The 22073-nt window shown below is 42.5% G+C and overlaps 1 protein-coding gene across 11 annotated transcripts in view; it reads left to right on the top strand.

Annotated features, from left to right (window-relative positions):
* The window catches only part of TAFA5 (TAFA chemokine like family member 5), a gene marked incomplete at its 3' end in the record, with an annotated part of 615005 nt that overhangs the window by 571944 nt on the left and 20988 nt on the right, over positions 1 to 22073 (top strand). For 2 of the 11 annotated variants that reach the window (XR_014709321.1, XR_014709326.1), the window contains exon 5: positions 6138 to 6379. The exons of 6 other annotated variants lie outside the window; for them this stretch is intronic. Coding sequence is in view for 1 of the 5 variants with exons in the window: in XM_084612554.1 (XP_084468680.1) it covers positions 19080 to 19190 (111 nt within the window). Of the gene's footprint in view, positions 1 to 6080; positions 6118 to 6137; positions 6380 to 19079; positions 19518 to 22073 lie in introns of those variants that run through there. 3 more of the 11 variants (XR_014709327.1, XR_014709328.1, XM_084612554.1) reach the window with 3 other exon arrangements.

Genomic DNA, 22073 nt, shown 5'->3' with positions numbered 1-22073 from the left:
GAAATGGGGATCTTTGAAACAAGACACTACCCAGCCTTGATGCTTGGAACAAATAGACCTAGTACCCTTGCTTGTTGAAAAGAAGCAAGCATTTTTTCTGTTTGAATGACTTTATTCTGTTAGGTTCTTGCATCTGAGACCCTCCAACAGCGTGGGGACGGTTGTTCTACATCAAATAGGGAAAATTGGGACTATAACAGGGTTCAAAAAAGAACTAGATAAGTTAATGGAAGATAGGTCCTTCAATGGCTATTAGCCAGGATGGGCAGGGATGGTATCCCTAGCCTCTGTTTGCCAGAAGCTGGGAGTGGGCAACAGGGAATGGATCACTTGATGATTACCTGTTCTGTTCATTCCCTCTGGGGCACCTGGCATTGGCCATTGTCGGAAGACAGGATACTGGGCTAGAGGGACTTTTGGTCGGACCCAGTATGGCCGTTCTTATGTTCTGATGGTATTCTTAACTGTCTTAAAAGTGATATATAATTATACAATTTATTAGATACAGATCTATGTGACCTAAGGGAGGGTATCCCTCAATCAACGAGTCTGCCAGTGGTGGCACAAAAAGTGTAAAATGTATGTACAGATATTAAGTAAATTTGAAATGATAAAAACTGGATACATAACATAAACTCTATAATTGTATGCTTTTGACATTGCCATATTGTAACCTGAGATCCCCAAATAGGGGTTAAATGTAGAATGTATGATGTGGAGGAGGAATGCAACAGTGTGATCCTTTAAGGCTACTATATTATTGTAAATTGAGAATGCCTGGTTTTTGATTTAGTGAAATTCAGCAAAATAATAGTTTAATGAATGAAATAATGCACGGAATTAGTGTGTAGAGAAGAATTAGCATGTAGTGTGTTTTAGACTCCCTGCTAATAAAACAATATTAAATCTTCTTCTGTGAATATGCTTGGGAATGCCTTAACAAAAAGTAATACAAAGCACATTAAAATATTTATTAGGTATAGCAAACTACAAGTACCCATGTACCATGTTAAACATATCATTGAATTAAAATGCCATAAGTGTCCACTGTAAACACCAGCACCCAAAGGTGCTTACTGCTGTATCTACGTTGCATGTGTCTTTCAGTCTTTTTGGCAGCTCGTTCTGTTCAAGAGGTGATTTGGAAAGAGATTGTTTTGGGAAGAGGACGATGACCAATTGTTCCAGTGATGATTTAGAAATGAAAACAACAATAACTCTGCAGAAATATGACAACAAATATGATGATTGGTTTTGTGTCAGTCAATTTAAAACCACATGAAGTGTGTTCTGAACTTCTGGCTGCTGAAAGCACAGAGACTTCAAAGTTGCCATGCTCTGAAGCTAGACATCTGGCATGGAAAGGAAAACTCCAGGATTTTGAAGCCTTGATAGATCAACAAGATTTGAATGATCAAACTGAAACTGTAGCATCCACATGACCGCCTTTAAGGTATTTTGTTGAAGTCTTTACAAATCACACAAGTGGAAGGTGTGTACCACTGCAGAAATTCATATCCTTCCCTGTGCTAGAGAGGCTTTCAAAAGTTATAATGTCTGAGGCAACTCTCCAACTGAAATCAATGTCATTGTCAGATAACACTGTTTTGTGTCATATTGGTAGAATATAGCTGAGAATGGCAGAGAGTAATTGCCTGCAAAATTTAGAAAACCTGACTAATTAGCAATTCAACTCAATGAATCAACTGGGTGTGTTGTGAAGGTGTGTTTCCGCTGCCTCTGTTGAAGAAGACTTGTTGTTCAGTAAGGCTGTGCCAGAATGCACAATAGGACGATGGTTACTTAAGATGCAGCAAGAAGCAGTCAAAGATTATCACACTGCATCGATGTGTTGTATTGTGATTCGCATAGACAATACCAATGTGATGAGAGATGAGAACAATGGCTTGGTTACATATATTCAAACCATCATACTTAGTGCCTTATGGCATTTATGTTTAACACTCCCAATCTCTTGCTGCTAAGAAAATCCAGGGAGACCTGAACCAAGTCCTTCATAATGCAAATAAACTAATAATAATGCTAATATTTGGCTCTTTAGTAGAAAACTTCACTGAAGGCTGTATTCACAACCATTTGCATTGCTTTGTGGTGACACAAGTTCTCTTCAACAGTAATTCCTCTTTCACGGTGACTGGTAAAGTGATAACTAGACTCTTTGAATTTTCTTCAATAATCAGCAGTCTCCCCTTGCTAATGCAATCAGTCTTGGGTGGCATGCTTAGCCTGACTTTCTGACAACTTTGGGTGCCTGACCAAGCTGAATTCTTTTGTCCCAAGTGGAATATATATGTTCTGTTCGTGCCTCTGAAAAAGATTTGGGGGTCGTGGTAGATAATAAGCTGAATATGACCTCCCAGTGTGATGCTGCAGCCAAAAGAGCTACAATGATCCTGGAATGCATAAACAGGAGAATCTCGTATTGAAGAAGAGAGGTTGTTTTACATCTGTATTTGGTACTGGTGTGACTACTGCTGGAATATTGTGTCCATTGCTGGCACTCACAATTCAAAAAAGTTGTTGATAAAATGGAGAGGGGTGAGAGAAGAGCCACAAGAATGATTAAAGGATTAGAAAACATGCTTTGTAGTGATAGACTCAAATAGCTCAATCATTTAGATTAACAAAGAGAAGGTTAAATGGTGACTTAATTACAGTCTATAAGTATATATGTGGAAGAAAGACTTAACAATCAGTTCTTCAATCTAGCAGAAAACGTATAATACAATACAATGGCTGGACATTGAAGAGGGACAAATTCAGACTGGAAATAAGGCATATATTTTTAATGGTGAGAATAATTAACCATGGAAAAATTTACCACCATCATTGACAAATGTTAAATCAAGATTGGCTGTTTTTCTAAAATATATGCTCTAGGAGCTATTTTGGGGAAGTTTTATGGCCTGTGTTATACATGAGGTCTGACTAGAAGATGACGGTTGGGTTTTTTTCCATATCTTGCACGCTGACCTGGCCAAGATGGCAGACTACTGTAGCAGTTGGCGCCTCAAACCAAGTGTGACCAAGATGTTTTTGAACATCTTGCACCTCCACAATGCAAGTGCTAAGTGGGAGTTAGACATCTTCCTCAATGGCAAACAACTGAAACGTGAAGCAAAACCATCGTGCCACACTGGACTGCTCTTTGATTTACTGTGACCATCTAAAACACACGGCTACCAAACTCAGGACCAGGAATAAGTAATCAGCATATTAGCTGGTTCGATATGGGGCGCAGGTGCACAGACACGTCACACATCGGCTCTGGCATTGCGCTATTCCTCAGCAGAATATCTGTGTGGTGTCGTTCGCCTCACACTAAATTGCTCAACATCAGATTGAACGACCATCTGCATCATCACAGACACCTAGCGCCACACACTTATTCCATGACCACCAGTTCTTAGCAACATAGCTCCTCCACACATTTGTTGCAGAGAATTTACAGACAGGTGAAAAAACGACATGCCAGTTCAGGTCTCCCACGGTACACAGACATCTTCAGTCACCCCAGAGTGTGACTTATGTTGAAGCGTCCAATCTGTCAGCAGCAACCCTATGGCATGAAGAGTTGTCGACTAGACATTTAGAATGCTTTCCTTGTCACTGATCCAACCATTTGACCTCCGGGATTTGACTTGCCACCTCACCTTTGGGCTCTGCTGAAAAGGTTAAGAACTGGTCAAGGAATATGTGCCCAGCCAACCTCTACACATGGGGTCTGCGCAATGACCCACTTTCTCAGTGTGATCTCCATCTGTCAGGGGAACATGTTGTCGATGAGTGTCAACTAACCAGAGTTCATAATGGCCCTAGGGCCCTTCATTCTGTTGATGAAGCTGCTGTCAGGTGGCTTGGCAAGCACTGCAAATGCTAGAAGAACTGGAAGATCTTGGCCTTGGAATTTATGAACAGCAGGGTAGAAACATCCATCAGAAAACCTGGAAATTCCTGAGTGTAGAGGAAATTTGGAGTCATTTCCTCTTGCTTCAGATTTCTTCAAGGGAACAGAGGAGTAACTCAAGAGCCATCAGGAACTCATAAATCAGAATTTGAGAGAACTTCAGACCCATCTGACGGTCTGTTTTGCTAATGATCCACATGTGACTTACTAATTGTTTCATCCAAGATGGTATTGACTCTGCAGCACTGGTTGAGCTACTGCAAGAAGAACTGAAAGGCCTGTCTTCTGATAAGACCATACATCCAACTTTGTCTAACCAGACTAACACGGCTGCTACTCTGAAACCTGTCAATAGACTTTGTTTCTGAAAGAGGGCTGCCAAACTAGAGCTTTAAAAGCCTTTAAATGTCTCTTCCTATTTTCATCCTCGTATCTCTGTGAATCAAGTTGCTTTCAGTGGCAGCAGTATATGGCTTTTGGAATGAAAAGGACTTGAGACTCTGTTCCCCCCAATTCAACCTTATCTGGGACATCATTCATCAGCAAATCAAGCCCCATCCCATCAACCAGAAATGTGGGAGTATGTTGTACCTCTTTTAAAATTAAATTTTCCTTTTTGAAACTTCATAATTAGATGTTACTTATTGGGTTGAATTGGGCTATATCTGTACAATTTACAAATTCTGATTGACATTGTGAAGTTATATTATGAAAATGCTGTATTGTTAATGCCTATATGTACATGAGTCCACTATTGCCGACTAGGCCAATAGCATGTACACCTTAGACAAATACAAAAGGAAGTACTGAAGGTTAATGATGGTACTTAAATCTCATAAAAATATTTTTAAAAGAAGTTACACCCTTAAGGGGGAAAAATAAGTTTTGCTGATTCCTCTGAAGCGAGGGGTAAGGTTGGAGCAGTAGAAAGTTACCAGAAGGAGAACGAAAAAAGGCCAGGTGACTAGGAGGGGCTTACAAAAAAAAAAAAGAAACACACAGGAACAGGGGCCAGACAGGAAAAGAAAGTGTGGGGCAAGAGAGAGAAAAGTCACAGAAAACTGGGTAAGAGACTCCATGAGGAAGAAGTCACCCAGCATGTAGTAGCTTCCGGGGACAGGAAGACCCTGCCTGCTTTTCTGAGTCCATATACTGCAAGGACTCTGGACTACCGTAGGGAATCGGAACCCATCCCAAAGAATACCTCACAGTGGTGAGGAAACAGAGACATGTATTTGGTGTTTATCATTTTGTATGATCTGAACTCTCCTGCGCCTTACGTTATTAAGTATAAAAGAGCGTAAATGCACTAGATTCTGAGCCAAGTATGTCGCTATATATTAATTGCTTCACAATTGCTGTGTGCCCCTGAGATTGTTAAGCTATAACCAGAAGCTTCACGTGTTTAGGATGGAGTTCTGGGAGCGGGATGTGTTTAAGTGCCAGTGAATCTGCCAGGTCAGTGCTGGACCAAGATGGACTAGGGAGCTGGTCAGTGGGTCCCAAAACTTGGAGGGGGGTGCTAGATAGATAGATCTGTGCCCTGAGAGTGTGTCTAGGAATGCTGAGATTGGGGCAGTGGCTGGGATTCTTGTCAGGCTCCAGAAGCTTGAAACACTGAGGGGATCCAGAACAGCAGAGGCTTGGATTCCCCTCACAGCACTCCCAGTGGGTGCTACTAGGATTTTTATTTATTTATTTGTGTTGTGGTGGCATCTAGGGACTGTAGCCCAAGAGCAACAACAACAACAATATGCTGAGACAGTAGCGCTGAATGCCCCGGCCACATTGTATGGCTTTATTCCAGGCGTCTGAGAGTTCCGCAGGGTTATTACTGATCTGGTGCAGCCAGGTTAATTGCGGATGATCACATGGTCACTGCTAGTCCATGGCCCGGCAATGTCCCCTCCTCACCTCAAGTCCGATATGCTGGGACTTTATCTCAGAGGTCAGTTTTCCATAATACGCCTCTATTACTGATAAAATCAAACCATCTTATGCATAATAGTCACTGCTGGCAATGCATATGAAATGCCTCCAGTCTTCTAATGTCTTGTTTAGGCAATGTCCATGTTTCAGATCTATATAAAAGGATTGGGATTACACAGGTTTGATAAATCCATACTTTTGTATTTAATTTCACCTTCTTTAGGCTCCAGATTCTGTGCATATTCTTCGTGGCTGAGGTTGCTAAATTGATTCTCCTTAGGGTGTCGGGCTGGCTACATCCATTTGATGACAGTTTTGCTGCCCAGATAGCTGAAATCGTCCACCACTTCCACACTTTGTCCAGCAGCACAGATGCCTTGTATCACAACATTTGCACCAACACTCTGGATTTTTGTCTTTGCCCAAGAGCAGCTGCCACATGCTGAAGATCTCTAGTGTGTCTTTTGTGTCTAGGTCATTTGGGTCCTGGCTTAAGAGGACATCATCATCCCCATAATCCAGGTTGGTAAAAGGAGTTAAACTGACAGTTATCCTGGTATTTGCAGAGATATGTTCATGTCCAATCCATTGCACATCAGAACAAGGCAGGGGCCAAGGCACATCCCTGCTTCACCCAGATTTAGTGTAAAACCTGTAAGATCTATGGGTCTCCCATCCTACCTGTGCTCTGGAGTCATTATGTAGGTATTGAATTAACCTCAAGAGGATGTTGGGAATGCCAATGCTTCATAGAGCCTTCCCCAGGACAGCTCTGTCAACAGAATTGAAGGCTGCCTTTAGGTCTACATATGCCACTGTCAAAAGATGGTTGAATTTGCATCAGATAAAAGATGAAGAGCAAGTTTAGTGTCCATTGTAGATTGCCCAGTAGTGAAACCCAGTTCCTCTGGATGATGGCGTTTCACAAGGAGAGGCCGGGGCCCAGTGAGTAGGATGTGCGTAGAAACTTTTTGGGGAACAGAAAACAGAGTTATTGGCCTGCAGCTTCTGCACTCAGTCTATGGGCCTTCCCCTTATAAAGCAGGATGTTGATCCCTTGCTTCTACTCCACTTTTATCTTCCCAGTAGTCCAAGCTCAGAGAAAAAATTGGTGTAATACTACACTTATGGGCTCTATGGTACGTCTGAGAAAGTTTGGGTGCTATGCCATTAGATCCAGCAGCATGCCTGCATCACAGTTTCTTTATATCAGAGTGAACCTCTTCCAAAGTAGGTACATCTACACAGGTTTTGGGGTCAGGAATTGCATCTACCTCTAACACATTCAAATCTGGGCATGGAGTTGCTTCAGGATGGTTAAATATTGTCTCATAATATTCTTTCTACCTTTACAGGACTTTTTGCATTAAGCATGTTTTACCATCGGCCATATTTATGGACATAAACTCCTCATGAAGTCCAGTTTTGAATCAAAGTGACTGAACAGCTTTGAATGAGAGTCATAATTTATTAGATCTTATTTCCTCTTCTGCCTCTTTTGCCAAGTTCTAAAAATAAACTTCACGATTCACTTTTGCTCTCGCCCAAAACATATTTATAAAAGTTTATGTTCAACAGTATCATGGCACTGTCTGGCCTTATGTGTCATAACAAGCACACTCTTGTGTTGAAATCAGGGGGTAATTGCCATTTTAGTAACAAAGAGAAACGATCAATATTTGCCGGGGATTCTGCACCTCTGTAGGCCCAATGTGACCTTACTAAACTACAATTCCAGACCAATATATGATCCAGCTCCTTGCTTGGCTGGCCATCACTGGATATCCAGGTTTCCTGATGGATATTTAAGTGCCTGAACCGACTGCCAGGATGATAATATTATGAGAAGTGCAAAAGGAGAGCAAAATGGCCTGAGAATAGTCTCAAAGCCATTTCTGGGACACCTTGGTGTGACATTCATATGTCCAAGTATAATAAAATTTGTCATGCGGCAGAACAGATTGTGTCACTGCTGCTAGAATTGATCTTTATTAGCATCTATAGCTCCTCAGTGGGAGCATAGGCTACAATGATGGACAGCTGCCCATGACAATTAATCAGCCTGGCATATAGCAGTTGATCAGAAACAGGGTGCCACATTGTGAGTGATTTATTAAAGGGTGAATGGAGGACAAGTTCCACCCTGTTTACATGGCTGGTTCCTCCAGAATGCAGTAAACTTGCATCTTCCACCGAAGGTTGAACATTTTTCACGAGGGTCACCTCAGTTATCCCAGCAAGTGCAAAGTTGTATCTTTGCAACTCTCAGTCTAATAAAACCTAGTGCCTGATCTCATTTAGGGTTAGTGCATTCCAGGTGGAAATCTGGATTTTCTCTAGTTAATCATGGACACCATAGGCCTTATGGAGTTCAGCCTAAAGTATGGACCATGTATCCCAACATTAGGGGCCTATTATTCTAGCCACTTCCCATAAACGTAACAAGATGACCCGTGTTCTGGAGAGCTTACAGTCAAAATGTATGACAAGTAGGACCAGGTGGATAAAAAAAAAAGAGCCAGAAAGAGCCCAAGGTAGCAATGAGACAATAATGAACTGCTTCTGGTATGATTATAGTTACAAAATTTCAGCTGTATATCATTAGGTTTAGAGCTCTCCAGGGATGGTGTGTTCTTTGTCTGGAAGTGGCTCATTAGCTCCAAAAACTTAGAAAACCTAAGGAAGACGGTATCTCTTATCATTCTTACCAGAGGGGTTGACCAGTGATAAAGACTTTGTATTTTTATCTTGATAAAGATTTTAAATCTTTTAAACTTCTGATTAAGTTTATGGTTTAAAGAAAAGCCAATTCTCAAATGTGATACCTTTGGTTATAGAGAAGTGCTCTAAGTCCCAATCTTGCAGCCTATTTGTTTAATTTCTGTTCAAAGCAGCGGAAAGTTTTCTTGTGTAAAGACTGTGGGACTAAGCCCACAATTATTAGGCCAATGTAAGCAGGTATTTTGAGCACTCATTTTTGCTAGCACCTTGTTAGCTGATCTTTCCCTTTTATTTCTCCATTTCATATCTGGTGTATTTTATGGAAGCGGTTCAGGCTTATGCTGGCTTTACTATTTAACCCAAACATCCTGATCTTTTTGACACACTCTTTCCTTTTCCTAAAGAAGAGATGGCAAACTGATATCTCTCGGACCTACAGAACCATGATCACAATATCACTCTATTTAGTATATATGCTTATGTGTGACATCAAGCTGGTTAAAAGAACAGGAGTACTTTTGTGGTACCTTACAGTCTGACAAATTTATTAGAGCATAAGCTTTCGTGGGCTACAGCCCACTTTGTCGGATGCATAGAATGGAACATATAGTAAGAAGATAATACTGGAGAGCCTGTTCAGTCCAGTATAATGGAGCATTCCATATTTGTATCTGTACATGAAATTCCAAGCACATCCGGATAGGGCACCTTACAGGGTACATATTATGTCGGAGGCTCGCACACAAATCATATTATTTGTGCACCACTGTTAACATTTGGCCTGTGTAACAAAGAGCAGTGTTTCCCCCATGCTGCTACCAGTTTGTCTCATAAATGTGCTGCAGATTTCATTCTGTCCATATCACTATACACAAGTGGCCCTGAGTGTGTTCTCGAAATCAGAAATAAAATTTGCTGGCTTTCTGCCAGGCAAGAAAAAGACACCTCATTTAAACTCACATAAACCACTTTATGGTGAATCAGGCTCATGATGAGTTTGATTATCTGAAAACCATGGGTTCCAACCTGGAAACGCCAGTCAGCTGTTCATGAGGAGACAAAAATATACCCCGTTTTCTTCCACATTCTTTAAAAGGCTTAGTGGTTAGGAATCACTAAAATTTGACAGTTGTCATTGCATTGGTAATAGTATTAAAACAAGCTGCTATCATGATATACTACTGAATCAGGGAACTGACTTCGTAATAATCTGGGCAGTCACTGGTATCAGAGTTTCCTATATATTTGTGCATGAAACTATTTAGGTTTGATAGATCACTAAATACTGGATGTTCAGTGGAAGTGTACTGAGCCTTTTACCTTTAGGTCAATAGTTTAAAACAGCTCAGAACTGTCTGTATTGCTGTTATTGTTCAACCGCATTTTGGTGGCTTCTGTGACAATGATTGTGATCTGACTTCCGTTTGCTGGAGAGTAATGTCCACATCACAAAATGATTGTTATCATTTACACAAATGACAGATGTTTTTAGCAGTCTCTGCAGAGGGGTCAGGGAGTGAGTAGATAGGGAGACTGAACTTGTTGCTCTGGTTCCTCCAGAAGAGTCACATTAGGAAAGCAATGTGGGGAAGTTTGTACTCACACTGCTCATTTGACCATGTTATGAGTCAGAGCTAAATCCTGTCCTAAATTATACCTGTGTCAGAAAAGTTGATGTCACCTGCGTATTTGAGAGGGAAATTTGCCTATAATTTCCAGTGCTGTTGTAACACCAACAGACCGTGGTTGTCATTGGGCTCAAACCTGGGACCTCTAGAGCTAAATGCCACATGGCTCTTAGCCAAGGCTGTAGAAGACTCATCAATCTCTTGCTGGGCTAGGTGACACTAGAGGGGGACAGAGCGCCACACCAAGTAGGCATGGGTTATACTATCAATCAGGCAACTTTCAAAAGTATTAAGTAGACTTTTAATGGATTTTAAATACCTTATTATACATAGTGTTCAATTAGAAGAAGAGGACCAGTTAGCTACCCCAATTTTATGTCTCTGCAGCCTTATCCAAGGGCCATATTACATTTTACACTAGGTAGTGGCTACCCAATTTTACTGATCCTGGTGCAATTATATCTCTTTTGTTTTATTCAAAGTTTAGGGGTTTGGTATGAATTGTGTCTGAAGAGTCAAGCCTTAATTTTGAATTGTTTAGCAATTTTGTCACAAGTTTAACATTCTTCCAAGAGACTTTTGCGTGTGTGTGTGTGTGTGTGTGTGTGTTTGTTTTTGCAACAGACAACACCGAGGCAGATTACTGATTTAATCATCTTTTGTTCTAAAAATGGTGGCAACATTTGGGAATATATTAAAGGAGGAAAAAGGTTAGGAACAGCAAATATTGAAAAATCTATTAAATGTATTCCCTTGAGGAGGTATAATATTAATTTGCATGATTAATTTCCAAGCATCTCAGGAATTCACCGAAACCCATCTTGAACTTCTTTATTTGATTTATTTCATTTTGTTGCAGTGTGATTTATGCAATAAAGCAAATAAATGAGTGGTTGATTTATCTCACTGTTCCACTTGTGCAACAAAGCATACAACTGAAGGGAGTGAGAGAGATGGAGTCAACTGATGTAAAGTGATTAATTGATTGTATGCTAATGACATTTAGATCTACAAAGATACTCATTTTCAATTTTTGATCATTTTCAAACATTTTATGAACATGAGATGCAAGGAGTCCAATTAAGGGCTTTCATTCCAAACTTAAACTTGTATAAGTAATATACAGTTCAATTGTATTACGGAATTTTTTTTAAAGTGACTTACTTATTTGTGAAAGGTGTCAGACTGCCTTGGAGCCTGAAATCCTCTGTTTAGCTACAGAATAAGTACATCATAGGCAGCTGCACTGCAGACTTCCCCAATATTGTCCCTCCAAAGTGCTTCAAAGTTCTGGTGACACTGTTACTAGGAGCAAGAGGGTCATTAAGTCTTTGTATCTATTCTGTCCTTACCCTCGCTGCTGAGCAAGAGTGAGAATTAGTGCCATTGGCAATGATGCTTGTCTGAGATAAGGGAAAACATGAGATTGAAGCTCAATCCAGGCAAAACGTGTTTCTGGGGTGGGAGGTAATATCTTTTGGACCAGCTTCTATTGGTGAGAGAGACAAGCTTTCAGGATACATACATCTCTTCCTCAGGTCTGGTAAAGGTACTCAGAGTGTCACAGCTAAATACAAGATCAAACAGATAGTTTAGCATAAGTAGTTAGCACATATTCTAAGGGACCATTCAAGGTGAAGTGGCCATTTAGAATATGTGCTTACTAATCTGTTTGATCTTGTATTTAGCTGTGACACTTGGAGTACCTTTCCCAGGCATGAAGAATTCTCTGTAACTTGAAAGCTTACCTTCTTACCAAGAAAAGGAGTACTTGTGGCACCTTAGAGACTAACCAATTTATTAGAGCATAAGCTTTCGTGAGCTACAGTGCTGTAGCTCACGAAAGCTTATGCTCTAATAAATTGGTTAGTCTCTAAGGTGCCACAAGTACTCCTTTTCTTTTTGCGAATACAGACTAACACGGCTGTTACTGTGAAACCTTCTTACCAAGGGAAGTTGGTTTAATAAAAGATATTACCTCACCCAACTTGTCTCTCTACTATCCTGGGACCGACACTGCTACAACAACACTGCATACCTAGAAGATGTGGCAATTTTAGTCTCTACTTGTCTTTTATCAATGAGTTTCACAATTTGAGGGGAGGGACACTTCTCAATCCCCTCCCCCACTCCTGAATTTTCAGTTAGTTTCCTGCCCAGAAGCACCTTTATCTGGTATGCTTGGTTGACAGCTATAGCTGTATTTTCCTGAAGCAGACATCAGCCCAGCCCACTGCAGAGTCCAGACTATTCTTTTGTGAACTCCAAATTGCATGTCAGTGGAAATTACTGAAGATCACTTAGGCCCCAATCCTACAATGTGTAGCATGTAGGTGGACTGTTCTGCGGCACAGAGCCCCTTTGAAGTCAGTGGCGGCCCTACATAGGCACAGCAATCTACCCACACACTACGCATTGCAGGATCAGGGCCTTAGAAGCTACAGCAAGTGTAAAATTGCAGTTGTCACTGTATTGTGAACCAGTGTTCTCCGGATATTTTCCTGGCTTCTCATTTGCTTCTGCTGGTATAGTATTGTTTTGTAAACTATGTGGTTTGGGTCCCAGCTATCAGAAATATTGCTCCTCTCCCTTTGTGCTGTCACAATCATTGCGATCATCTGGGATGGTTTTCCTATTAGCCCAAAGATATGAACAGTTGGGCACTGCAGTCATAGCAGAAATAGGGCTGGTTTAGGCAGAGTATAGATTCATATTAAGCTATTGTGGCTGTTGTGATTAGGAGAAGGGAGTTATGTCATTTTCCCTGCATTAGCCTGCATTATTACCTAATAATCAGCATTAAACAATGTTACTATTACTTGTAATAATCGTTAATGATGCAGTTTTAAAATACAACTAATATTCAACAGGCTACAGGATGTATCCTAAAGTTTCTAGTGGGGGTTTTATCCCCTCACTGAAAGACCTTTATATCTTTTATGAAACACTAAAAAATCTGCCATTGTTTCCCCCCTGATTTATTCCACTTCCCTTTGAGACAGCATGTGGCAATCACCATCCATCTGTCTGAGGAGGACCAGGGGTTCCCTTGAGAACCAATCAGCATGCTCCTTAATTGGCTTCAAGGGTTTGTACTGGCCAATGCCAAACATCTCCTTACCCCTGGGAAATCCTGTCAAATCCAGCCTTACTTGTGAATGAGAGGTTTAGAGCAGAAAATGAACCTGCCTCCCACATGGCAGCGCAGAGCATTTACCACTAAACCACTGGACTCTGTCTAGTTGGTTTTAAAAATAACAATAATTAATTAATAATTTCTGGGTCTTCCCTATCGTCTCTGCCATCAGCATAACCACAGCTCTCACCAAAAATTGAAACCTGCAGCTCGGATGCTTTTAACTTTCTTCTTTAATTAAATAAGATACATGAGGAAAATGAAATGCCACCAGATTTGGGATTTTTTTTAATACAGCAAGAAAGTTAAAAAACAGCGGTGCTGTGGATGAAGTGCTTTTGAAAGCCACAGTGAAATTGGTGGTCATGCTGCTACACTTGATAGCTCCTTGCCCATGTCTGAATTGTTTGAAATTCCACTTTTTCCAAAAGGAAACAAAACTGAAAGATCTGAGTCATCTGACATCTCCTGCATTAGGGAAGAGGGGAAGAGTGTTTTTAAGATCTGATCTTTCTCTTCTTGCCACTTTAAAGACCTCAGCCCAAGGAAGAATATACAAGCATTGGCTGGAGTCTTGCACTGCTCCTCCCTGAGTTGGCAACTCTTTGTGTCCTCAGAGGTGGACTGTAGAGTATCATCAGTTGCCCTTTTCTCCCTTCTCCCTAAGATATCACCTGATCTTCCCATTCACCATCCCCATTCAGGACAGTACTTTAGCATATGCATAACTTTAAGCAGGTACTTAGTTCCCATTGATTTCACCAGGATTAAAGAATGAGGCTGAGTTGGACATTTCTGCACAGCCCTCCCATCCACTGCCAGCCTAGTGTGTGAAAGCCTTACATTCTCTGTCACTAGATTGCCAGGCTGGTTGGACTCCCAAATTAGCTTTCAATAAAAAGTGGTAATCTGGGGCTGGAATGTGCCCTAGATGAGACGTAGCCCTCAATGTTAGCTGCACAACTCCAGCAGGAGCCCTAGGAGGCATTGTGCCACAAACAACACTCCAATGCCCCTCTGGTGCAATAGGCGGAGGGAGTAATGTGCTTTTTACAGCTTTTTACAGGGCAAAGCACACTTGCCTCCTTGTGCACAGTGAACTGACTTCTTGGTTAATGCAGGGAGAGAGGAGCAAGCAGAACTATGGCTCCATCTCTCCCCATTTATTTTTTGTGGGAGTGATACTGTATGCAGAGCTGCTCCCCATACCTGGAGCTGCGATATGAGAAACTCTTTCAGGGCCACATACATGTGAGAAGGCCTTATTCCGGGGCACATACAACCTGGACTCAATATAGCCATTTTGAAGCAGCACTACTGTGAAAACCATGTTGAAAGCCACATGTGCCAAGTAAATGGTCCAGTCCTACGCAGAAAAAGGAAAATAAATGTTAGTCGGTGGTGATTTCAAAATTAAATTAGTTTAAAAGTCAGAACAAAATTTCTGTAAAAAGGGTTACTAGCTCCTTTCTTACCAATTCTTTCTCATGTATTCATAACTTAATTATTTTTCATAAATGCAGGGAATATTCACTAAAGCCCACAAAAATATAGTGTTCTTAAATCAGAAAAAAATCTATTATTATACCAGCAATAAAACTGCTCAAAGATGTGCATTAGTGGGTCATGGGTGCATTCATAGAATATCAGGGTTGGAAGGGACCTCAGGAGGTCATCTAGTCCAACCCCCTGCTCAAAGCAGGACCAATCCCCAATTTTTGCCCCAGATCCCTAAATGGCCCCCTCAAGGATTGAACTCATAACCCTGGGTTTAGCAGGCCAATGCTCAAACCACTGATATCTCTCTCTTACCCGCTGCAGTCCTCAGGGTATGGAGGTAACCTACTGTGCCTTTTACCTTCTGCTGTCCTGTATGTTCCACTGAAACTTAAAACATGTGTCATATCGGATTATTCAGTTGGACTATATTGTGGAATTAATTATTATACTTGTGAAATATCACTCTTGGTATCAGTCATTTTTTGAGTTCAATATATGCAATAAACACTTCAAGCGGGTAAGTTAAAAAAATTAAAAACACAAAGTAAGAGGGCAGAACCCCTGAAAATATTATATAGTATATTTTTCAAAAAATAAAGCCCAGGTTATCAACCTACAAGATACTCTGTATTGGCAGAATTCATTAATTCTTTCATCAAGTTACTTACATACATGCTTCAAATATGGTTTTTGATTTTTTAATAATCTTTCTTTGTTTCTGTAAAACTGAACCTGAGCTCCTGGAATAAGGCAAGAATTTCTTGTAACCCCAGGAAATTTCTGGTAGCAGTTGGCTAACGTTGTTCCAGTCTTTTTTTTTAAACCTTACATTTCAGGAGCTTGTAAACACACTGTCAAGGTTCCTCCCCCACTCTGAACTCTAGGGTACAGATGTGGGGACCTGCATGAAAAACCTCCTAAGCTTATCTTTACCAGCTTAGGTCAAAACTTCCCCAAGGTACAAAATATTCCACCCATTGTCCTTGGACTGGCCGCTACCACCACCAAACTAATACTGGTTACTGGGGAAGAGCTGTTTGGACGCGTCCTTCCCCCCAAAATACTTCCCAAAACCTTGCACCCCACTTCCTGGACAAGGTTTGGTAAAAAGCCTCACCAAATTGCCTAGGTGACTACAGACCCAGACCCTTGGATCTTAAGAACAATGAACAATCCTCCCAACACTTGCACCCCCCCTTTCCTGGGAAATGTTGGATAAAAAGCCTCACCAATTTGCATAGGTGACCACAGACCCAAACCCTTGGATCTGAGAACAATGAAAAAGCATTCAGTTTCTTACAAGAAGACTTTTAATAAAAATAGAAGTAAATAGAAATGAAGAAATCCCCCCCTGTAAAATCAGGATGGTAGATATCTTACAGGGTAGTTAGATTCAAAAACATAGAGAACCCCTCTACGCAAAACCTTAAGTTACAAAAAAGATACACAGACAGAAATAGTTATTCTATTCAGCACAATTCTTTTCTCAGCCATTTAAAGAAATCATAATCTAACACATATCTAGCTAGACTACTTACTAAAAGTTCTAAGACTCCATTCCTGGTCTATCCCCGGTAAAGACCAGCATATAGACAGACACACAGACCCTTTGTTTTTCTCCCTCCTCCCAGCTTTTGAAAGTATCTTGTCTCCTCATTGTTCATTTTGGTCAGGTGCCAGCGAGGTTACCTTTAGCTTCTTAACCCTTTACAGGTGAGAGGAGCTTTCCCCTGGCCAGGAGGGATTTCAAAGGGGTTTACCCTTCCCTTTATATTTATGACACACACCTATTAAAATTTACGTGAGGCCACTACTTGGACGAAAAATTACAAAAACAAAATAAAAGTTTTTTTATCTTAAATCTGAAGAAGTTATGTGAAGTATTTTAACCTGCAATTAATAGAGATACTATATTTTCCTAGAGGATAATCTGCGCTATATTTTCTGGCAGATAGCACATGAAATTATAACAGTTTCAGCAGAACCGACTATCAGCATTGGCACCTGCAGTGAACTTGCTTGCCTTCAGAGAGCTCCAGTTTTTAAATGCGATGTCACTTAATTTCATTATTTTAAATGAAAAGAAGTGCTTGTGATCACTAAAATGCAGCTTTTAACATTGACCTTTTGTTCATAAACGTGCCCTTCTGTTGACACTGTTTGTTGTTATATGTATGGTAAAAATGGAATGAAGTAATTTCATAGAACCGTAAAATTCTGTAAAACTGGTAGAAAGGCTACCTTACTATCTTAGACACATAATGGGCCAGTTCCTCGGCTCCAGTTCCAGAGTCTCACGTTGAGCTACCCAAAATCAGCAGTCAATTTTGAAAATGTCTACCCCAATGACTTCAGATGATCTTCTTTTCTCCAAACCAAAGGCTTAATTCCCAATACAACCAGCTCAGAGGAAACAATTAATGTAACTTTTACACGTTGTTACCCCAAATAAGCATGCAAGGGCATTTTGGGTGCTGTAATCTGATGAGAATGACTGATGCCTTTTTGGTGACCTCTAATGGAAAACTCATATTTCTTTATTTAATTACTCATATTACATGAATGAACCAAATATCATGACTCTAGCTCAGCAATAACATGGAATTGTACTGGCTGTTAATCAGTGAATGAATGACCTCTTATGAGTATTTACAGTACTTATTGGAGATGTTTTTGATAGGTTCCATCCTCTTTCTCCCACATCACCTGTCTGCTTTGTTCCCCTGGTTTCTCAGTGGAGCTGTGATGTGATGGAGGCTTCCAGTGCCACACCAGAGAAGCAGGCCTTATTCTGGGCCATGTAAAACCAGGGCTCAATCTAGCCTAAGGAGTACACTCAGCCCTCAGTGCTTAGTGTGGTTTTGCTATGAAAAGCTTCTGTAAAAATGGCATTGTAGGGTTCTGTGTTTATTGTGTCTTGCTAATTCCATATCAGATTAGGTCAGGTCACAAATAAAAGGATGATTGTCCAACTTCCAGCTCTGGAAAAAGTAGCCTTTTATATGGAGCTCTTTGAGACAAAACACGGGTGATTTCATCCTTACCATCACTTTCAGAGCAGACCTGCCCTGTAATGCACCTGAGTAATATTTACACAGTAATTACTCCATTATGGGAACAATTTTCAAAAGGCCCTATGTGCCTCAAGTGCTTCAGTTCCATTTTCAAAAGTGACATAGACACCTAACTGCCATCTTAGGTGCCTGTGTCCACAATTTAGATGATCAGAACCCATGTCCAGCTGCTGCCTAACCTGGTAGGAGCCTAAAATCCTCAGGCACCTTCGTTTCTGCCAGTGAAGTCCCCTGAGTTTCTGCTGGTGGACATGTGCAAAGCTGTCTGAGTCCTGACACCACTGAGCTGCTTTGCACCTGACTCATGCCTAAGCCCCAGTGGGAGTTCACAAAGGAGGCGTTCCCCTGCCTGTCTTGCCTGTGAGGTCCAACCCAGTAAATGTGCTTTGAGAACACCCAAAACCACATCTACCAGATCAGGACCCACACAATATAATGATTGTGATGGTTCCCTTATTTCTTAGAGCCAGGTGGTTGGAGCATTCACCCAGACTATGGAGACCCAGGTTCAAATCCCTAAAGCAAGGACTTGAACCCAGGTCTACCATCTTAGTGCCCTAACTATTGGGCTGTGGGGTAGTCTGGGTTGGGGCTTTCTCAATTTTTCCTTTTGAAGCTTTCCTACTTTGTATGACATACTTAAATATTTTTTGGAGCTGAGATTTGAATCTGCCTCTCCCACAACCTAGCAGAGCACTTTAACCACTGGGCTATAGAGTTGTTCTCTCATTCACTCTCACTAGCTTAGGTGGGTCCCCACTCAGCTTGCTGGCTTCTGTGAATCCCATTCTCACATGTCTAACTTTCCCCAGGATTATATAGGGAGCCTGGGTACCTAACTCCCCCCATGGACTGTATAGGGACCCTAGACTCCAAATATGAAGCTGAGGGATTTCACTGGACCAAAAGGAAGGTGCTGCAGTACTGAGCCTAAGACCCCTTTGTGGATGTTGCCTTTAGTAGCTTAAATCTCACTGAAAGTCAGTGAGACTTAGGGCAAGTCTACACTATGGAGCTAGGTCGACCTAAGTTACGCAACTCCAGCTCCGTTAATTATGTAGCTGGAGTCAACGTATCTTAAATCTATTTATTGTGGTGTCTAAATCGCGCAGGGTCGATGGGAGAAACTGTCCCATCAAGTTATCTTATGCTTCTCGTTCCAGTGGAGTACTGGAGTCGACAGGAGAGTGATCAGCGGTCGATTGAGCTCGTCTTCACTAGACCCACTAAATCAACCCTGTGAACCGAGCGCCACACATCGATCCCCTGGCTAGTGGAGAAAAGCCCTTAGGCTACCTTTTTCTGGATGCCAGGAAACTTCAGACACTTTGGCAACTGTTCGTTCTGAGGTTGTTGAATTCTGAGTGGCAGTTCAAACACACATTCTTTCAAAAGACCATTTATTATGTTTGGTGTGGGGTTAGAACATAATAGAGCAAATGGGAACAGAATCTTGGAAGGAGCACACAGGGAAATAGGTAGGCCTGAGACCTTAAATGCAGAGCTATGTTTTGCTGAAGTCCTGTTGACGCCTCCTTTTGTGTACACATTGCTACTGTTTTATTCCACTTTGTTCAATGTAATAAAAGGAACTATGTGCATAATCTAGATAAAAATAATCTTGAATCTGTGTTCATTTATTGCTCACCCACCAAGGATTTATTCTACTCCAGAAATTCAAACCTTTTTGACCCCCAAGCACAGGACACCAGCAATAAATTTACTCTTGGTCAACTTTGAGAAACTATTTCTTTTAAGACTCAGTCTTTATTTTAAGACTCAGTGGGCCTGATTTGGCCTTCTGCCTATATTTGGACACCCTTCACTAGACCAGTTAGCCAATGTCCAGTACGTAGTTAATTGTGAGAGCGAGACCTGTACTTTACACAGATGAATAATCGTAGGTTATGACACAGAAAAATACATTAAGTAGTGGAAACTTCAATCAACAAATGGATAACTTCATTTCAAAATGACAAAAGACTCAAAGGACATTTAATTGCAGTTATCTCTGTAATATTGTTCTTAAGAGCTTAGTTGGGAATATAATTTGAGATAACAGTACATTTTCCCCAAACTCATAAACACGGGAGGCCCTGGCCCTTTTTCTACCTTTACATTTTATGATACTCTGTGTGTCTCTGTGTGTATATTGTGATAGACCCAGGCCAGTTGGGTACAGTAGAGTAGTCCTGTTGGTATCCAGGAGGTGAGCAGGCTTCTGTCCCAGCACTACTAAAGGACCTCCCCCCAGTCTAAGGGGAGGATCCACAAGTCCAGGATTCCAAATAAGTTTGGGGGACAACTAATGAGATAACAGGAACGGGAGCTCACAGGGCTAAATGAAGGGAACCTGATGGGGACACTGAGCAGAGAACCCCGGACGGCTCCCACTGCTCCTCAAAGGCATCCAGGGAGCCAGCGGATGCCGCCCAGAGGAACTCTGCCTGGATGCGTGAACGGACCGAGAAATGGAAATAGGCTCCACAGTTGCAGGAAACCCCGTCAGCCAACCTCCTCTCCCTGGTTTTGTAGATGGCCATTTTGGCCAGGGCTAGGAGGAGTTTGACAAGGAGGTCCCACAACTTTGTGGGGCCACGGATAGGGAGTGCATAGATGAACAGGTGAGGGGAAACGTGCAACCAAAACCATAATAAAATATCTAGGAGGAGCCGGAATAGGGTCTGCAACCTGGCGCACTCCAGGTACACGTGCGCCAAGGTCTCCCTCATGCCGCAAAAGGGGCAGATGTCCGGGAGCGGAGTGAACTGCGCCAAGTACATGCCCGTGCTCATGCTTCCCTGAAGAAGCCGCCAGCTGATGTCCCTGGTGGGCCTTGGGACCAGGATGGAATATAGGCTGGCCCATCGGGGCTCCTCACCCTCCAGAGGCTGCAAGAGGTCCTGCCACTTCATGTCGGGGCGGGACGTGTGGGTGATGAAGTGAAGGGTATGGAGCACGAGCGTGTATAGATGTTTCCTTGGCACAGTCTGGAAACTAACCGGCTGCAAGTCGTGCAGCCAGCTAACAGTGAAGGGGTGGGGGGAGCAGTTGGGTCCACGAGGCAGGGACCCCTGCAGAGACCCAGTGCACTCCTGGCCAAAAAAACTCCAGAATTGCCACCTGGAGGTTTGGCCAGGAAGCCCGGGGCCAGGACTGGGGTGTTGAGCCAGTACCAGAGCATGGACAGGGCTAATTGATTGAGCACCAGTGCCCTCCCTCAAAGGGAGAGACACCGGAGTAGTCCTGTCCATTTCCAGAGCCGCTCTGTCACCCTGCCCTCTAAACCATGCCAGTTTTCCGGCAGAGATGGATGCGTGGCAGAAAGGTGAACGCCCAGATAGAGCAGCGGAGCCGGGCTCTACCGGATGGTCTGAAGTGCGGGTGGGAGGGAGCTCACCTGCCACCCGTCCCAGACCACCAGGCCAGAGCTCTTGACCCACTTGACCCAGGTGGAGGAGGCTGCCGAGTAGACTGCCTGACAAGCCTTCACCCACGCCAAGTCGCCCGGATCCTGGACCACGAGGAGCACGTTAGTGGCATACACCGATAGGACCAGCCGCAGTTCCGGTTTTCGCAGCACCAACCCCGTCAACCTCCAGCGGAGGGGACAGAAGAAGGGCTCAATCGCCAGAGCGTACAGCTGGCCTAAGAGGGGGCACCCCTGCCGTACTCCCCACCCGAAGCTGACCGACTCAGTCAAGGTCCTGTTGAGCCTGACCAGACACTCTGCGGAGGCGTACAGCACCTTGAGAAAGCCCACAAACTGGGGTCGGAAGCCTAAGGCTCGCAGAGTGCCCAGGAATTAACAGTGGTCCACCTTGTCGAATGCCTTCTCCTGATCCAGGGACAGGAGGGTGAACGACAGACCATCCCTACACCCAAGCTCCAAGAGATCCTGGACCAGGATCCATGTAGTCCATGCGGAGGTACAGCAGAGTAGTAGAAGGCAGATATACTGGCCACTGGATAAGCAGTTTTCTGTTCCCTGACTGACCAGAGCAGGAGCTGCTCCAAGCTAGGGTGAACACATGACTCCAGTTAGCCTGCAAAGAGTCAGTTGAAGCCGTTAGGCTAATGAGAACACCTGACTCCAATCAACCTGCAAAGCGTCAGGTGAGGCTGTTAAGTTAACGTGAACACCTGACTCTAATTAA

This window comes from Lepidochelys olivacea (genome assembly GCF_965140295.1).
Source record: "Lepidochelys olivacea isolate rLepOli2 genome assembly, chromosome: 1".
Classification (NCBI taxonomy): domain Eukaryota; kingdom Metazoa; phylum Chordata; order Testudines; family Cheloniidae; genus Lepidochelys; species Lepidochelys olivacea.
The sequence above is the reverse complement of the archived record's forward strand: the minus strand, read 5'-3'. Positions and strand labels throughout refer to the sequence as shown.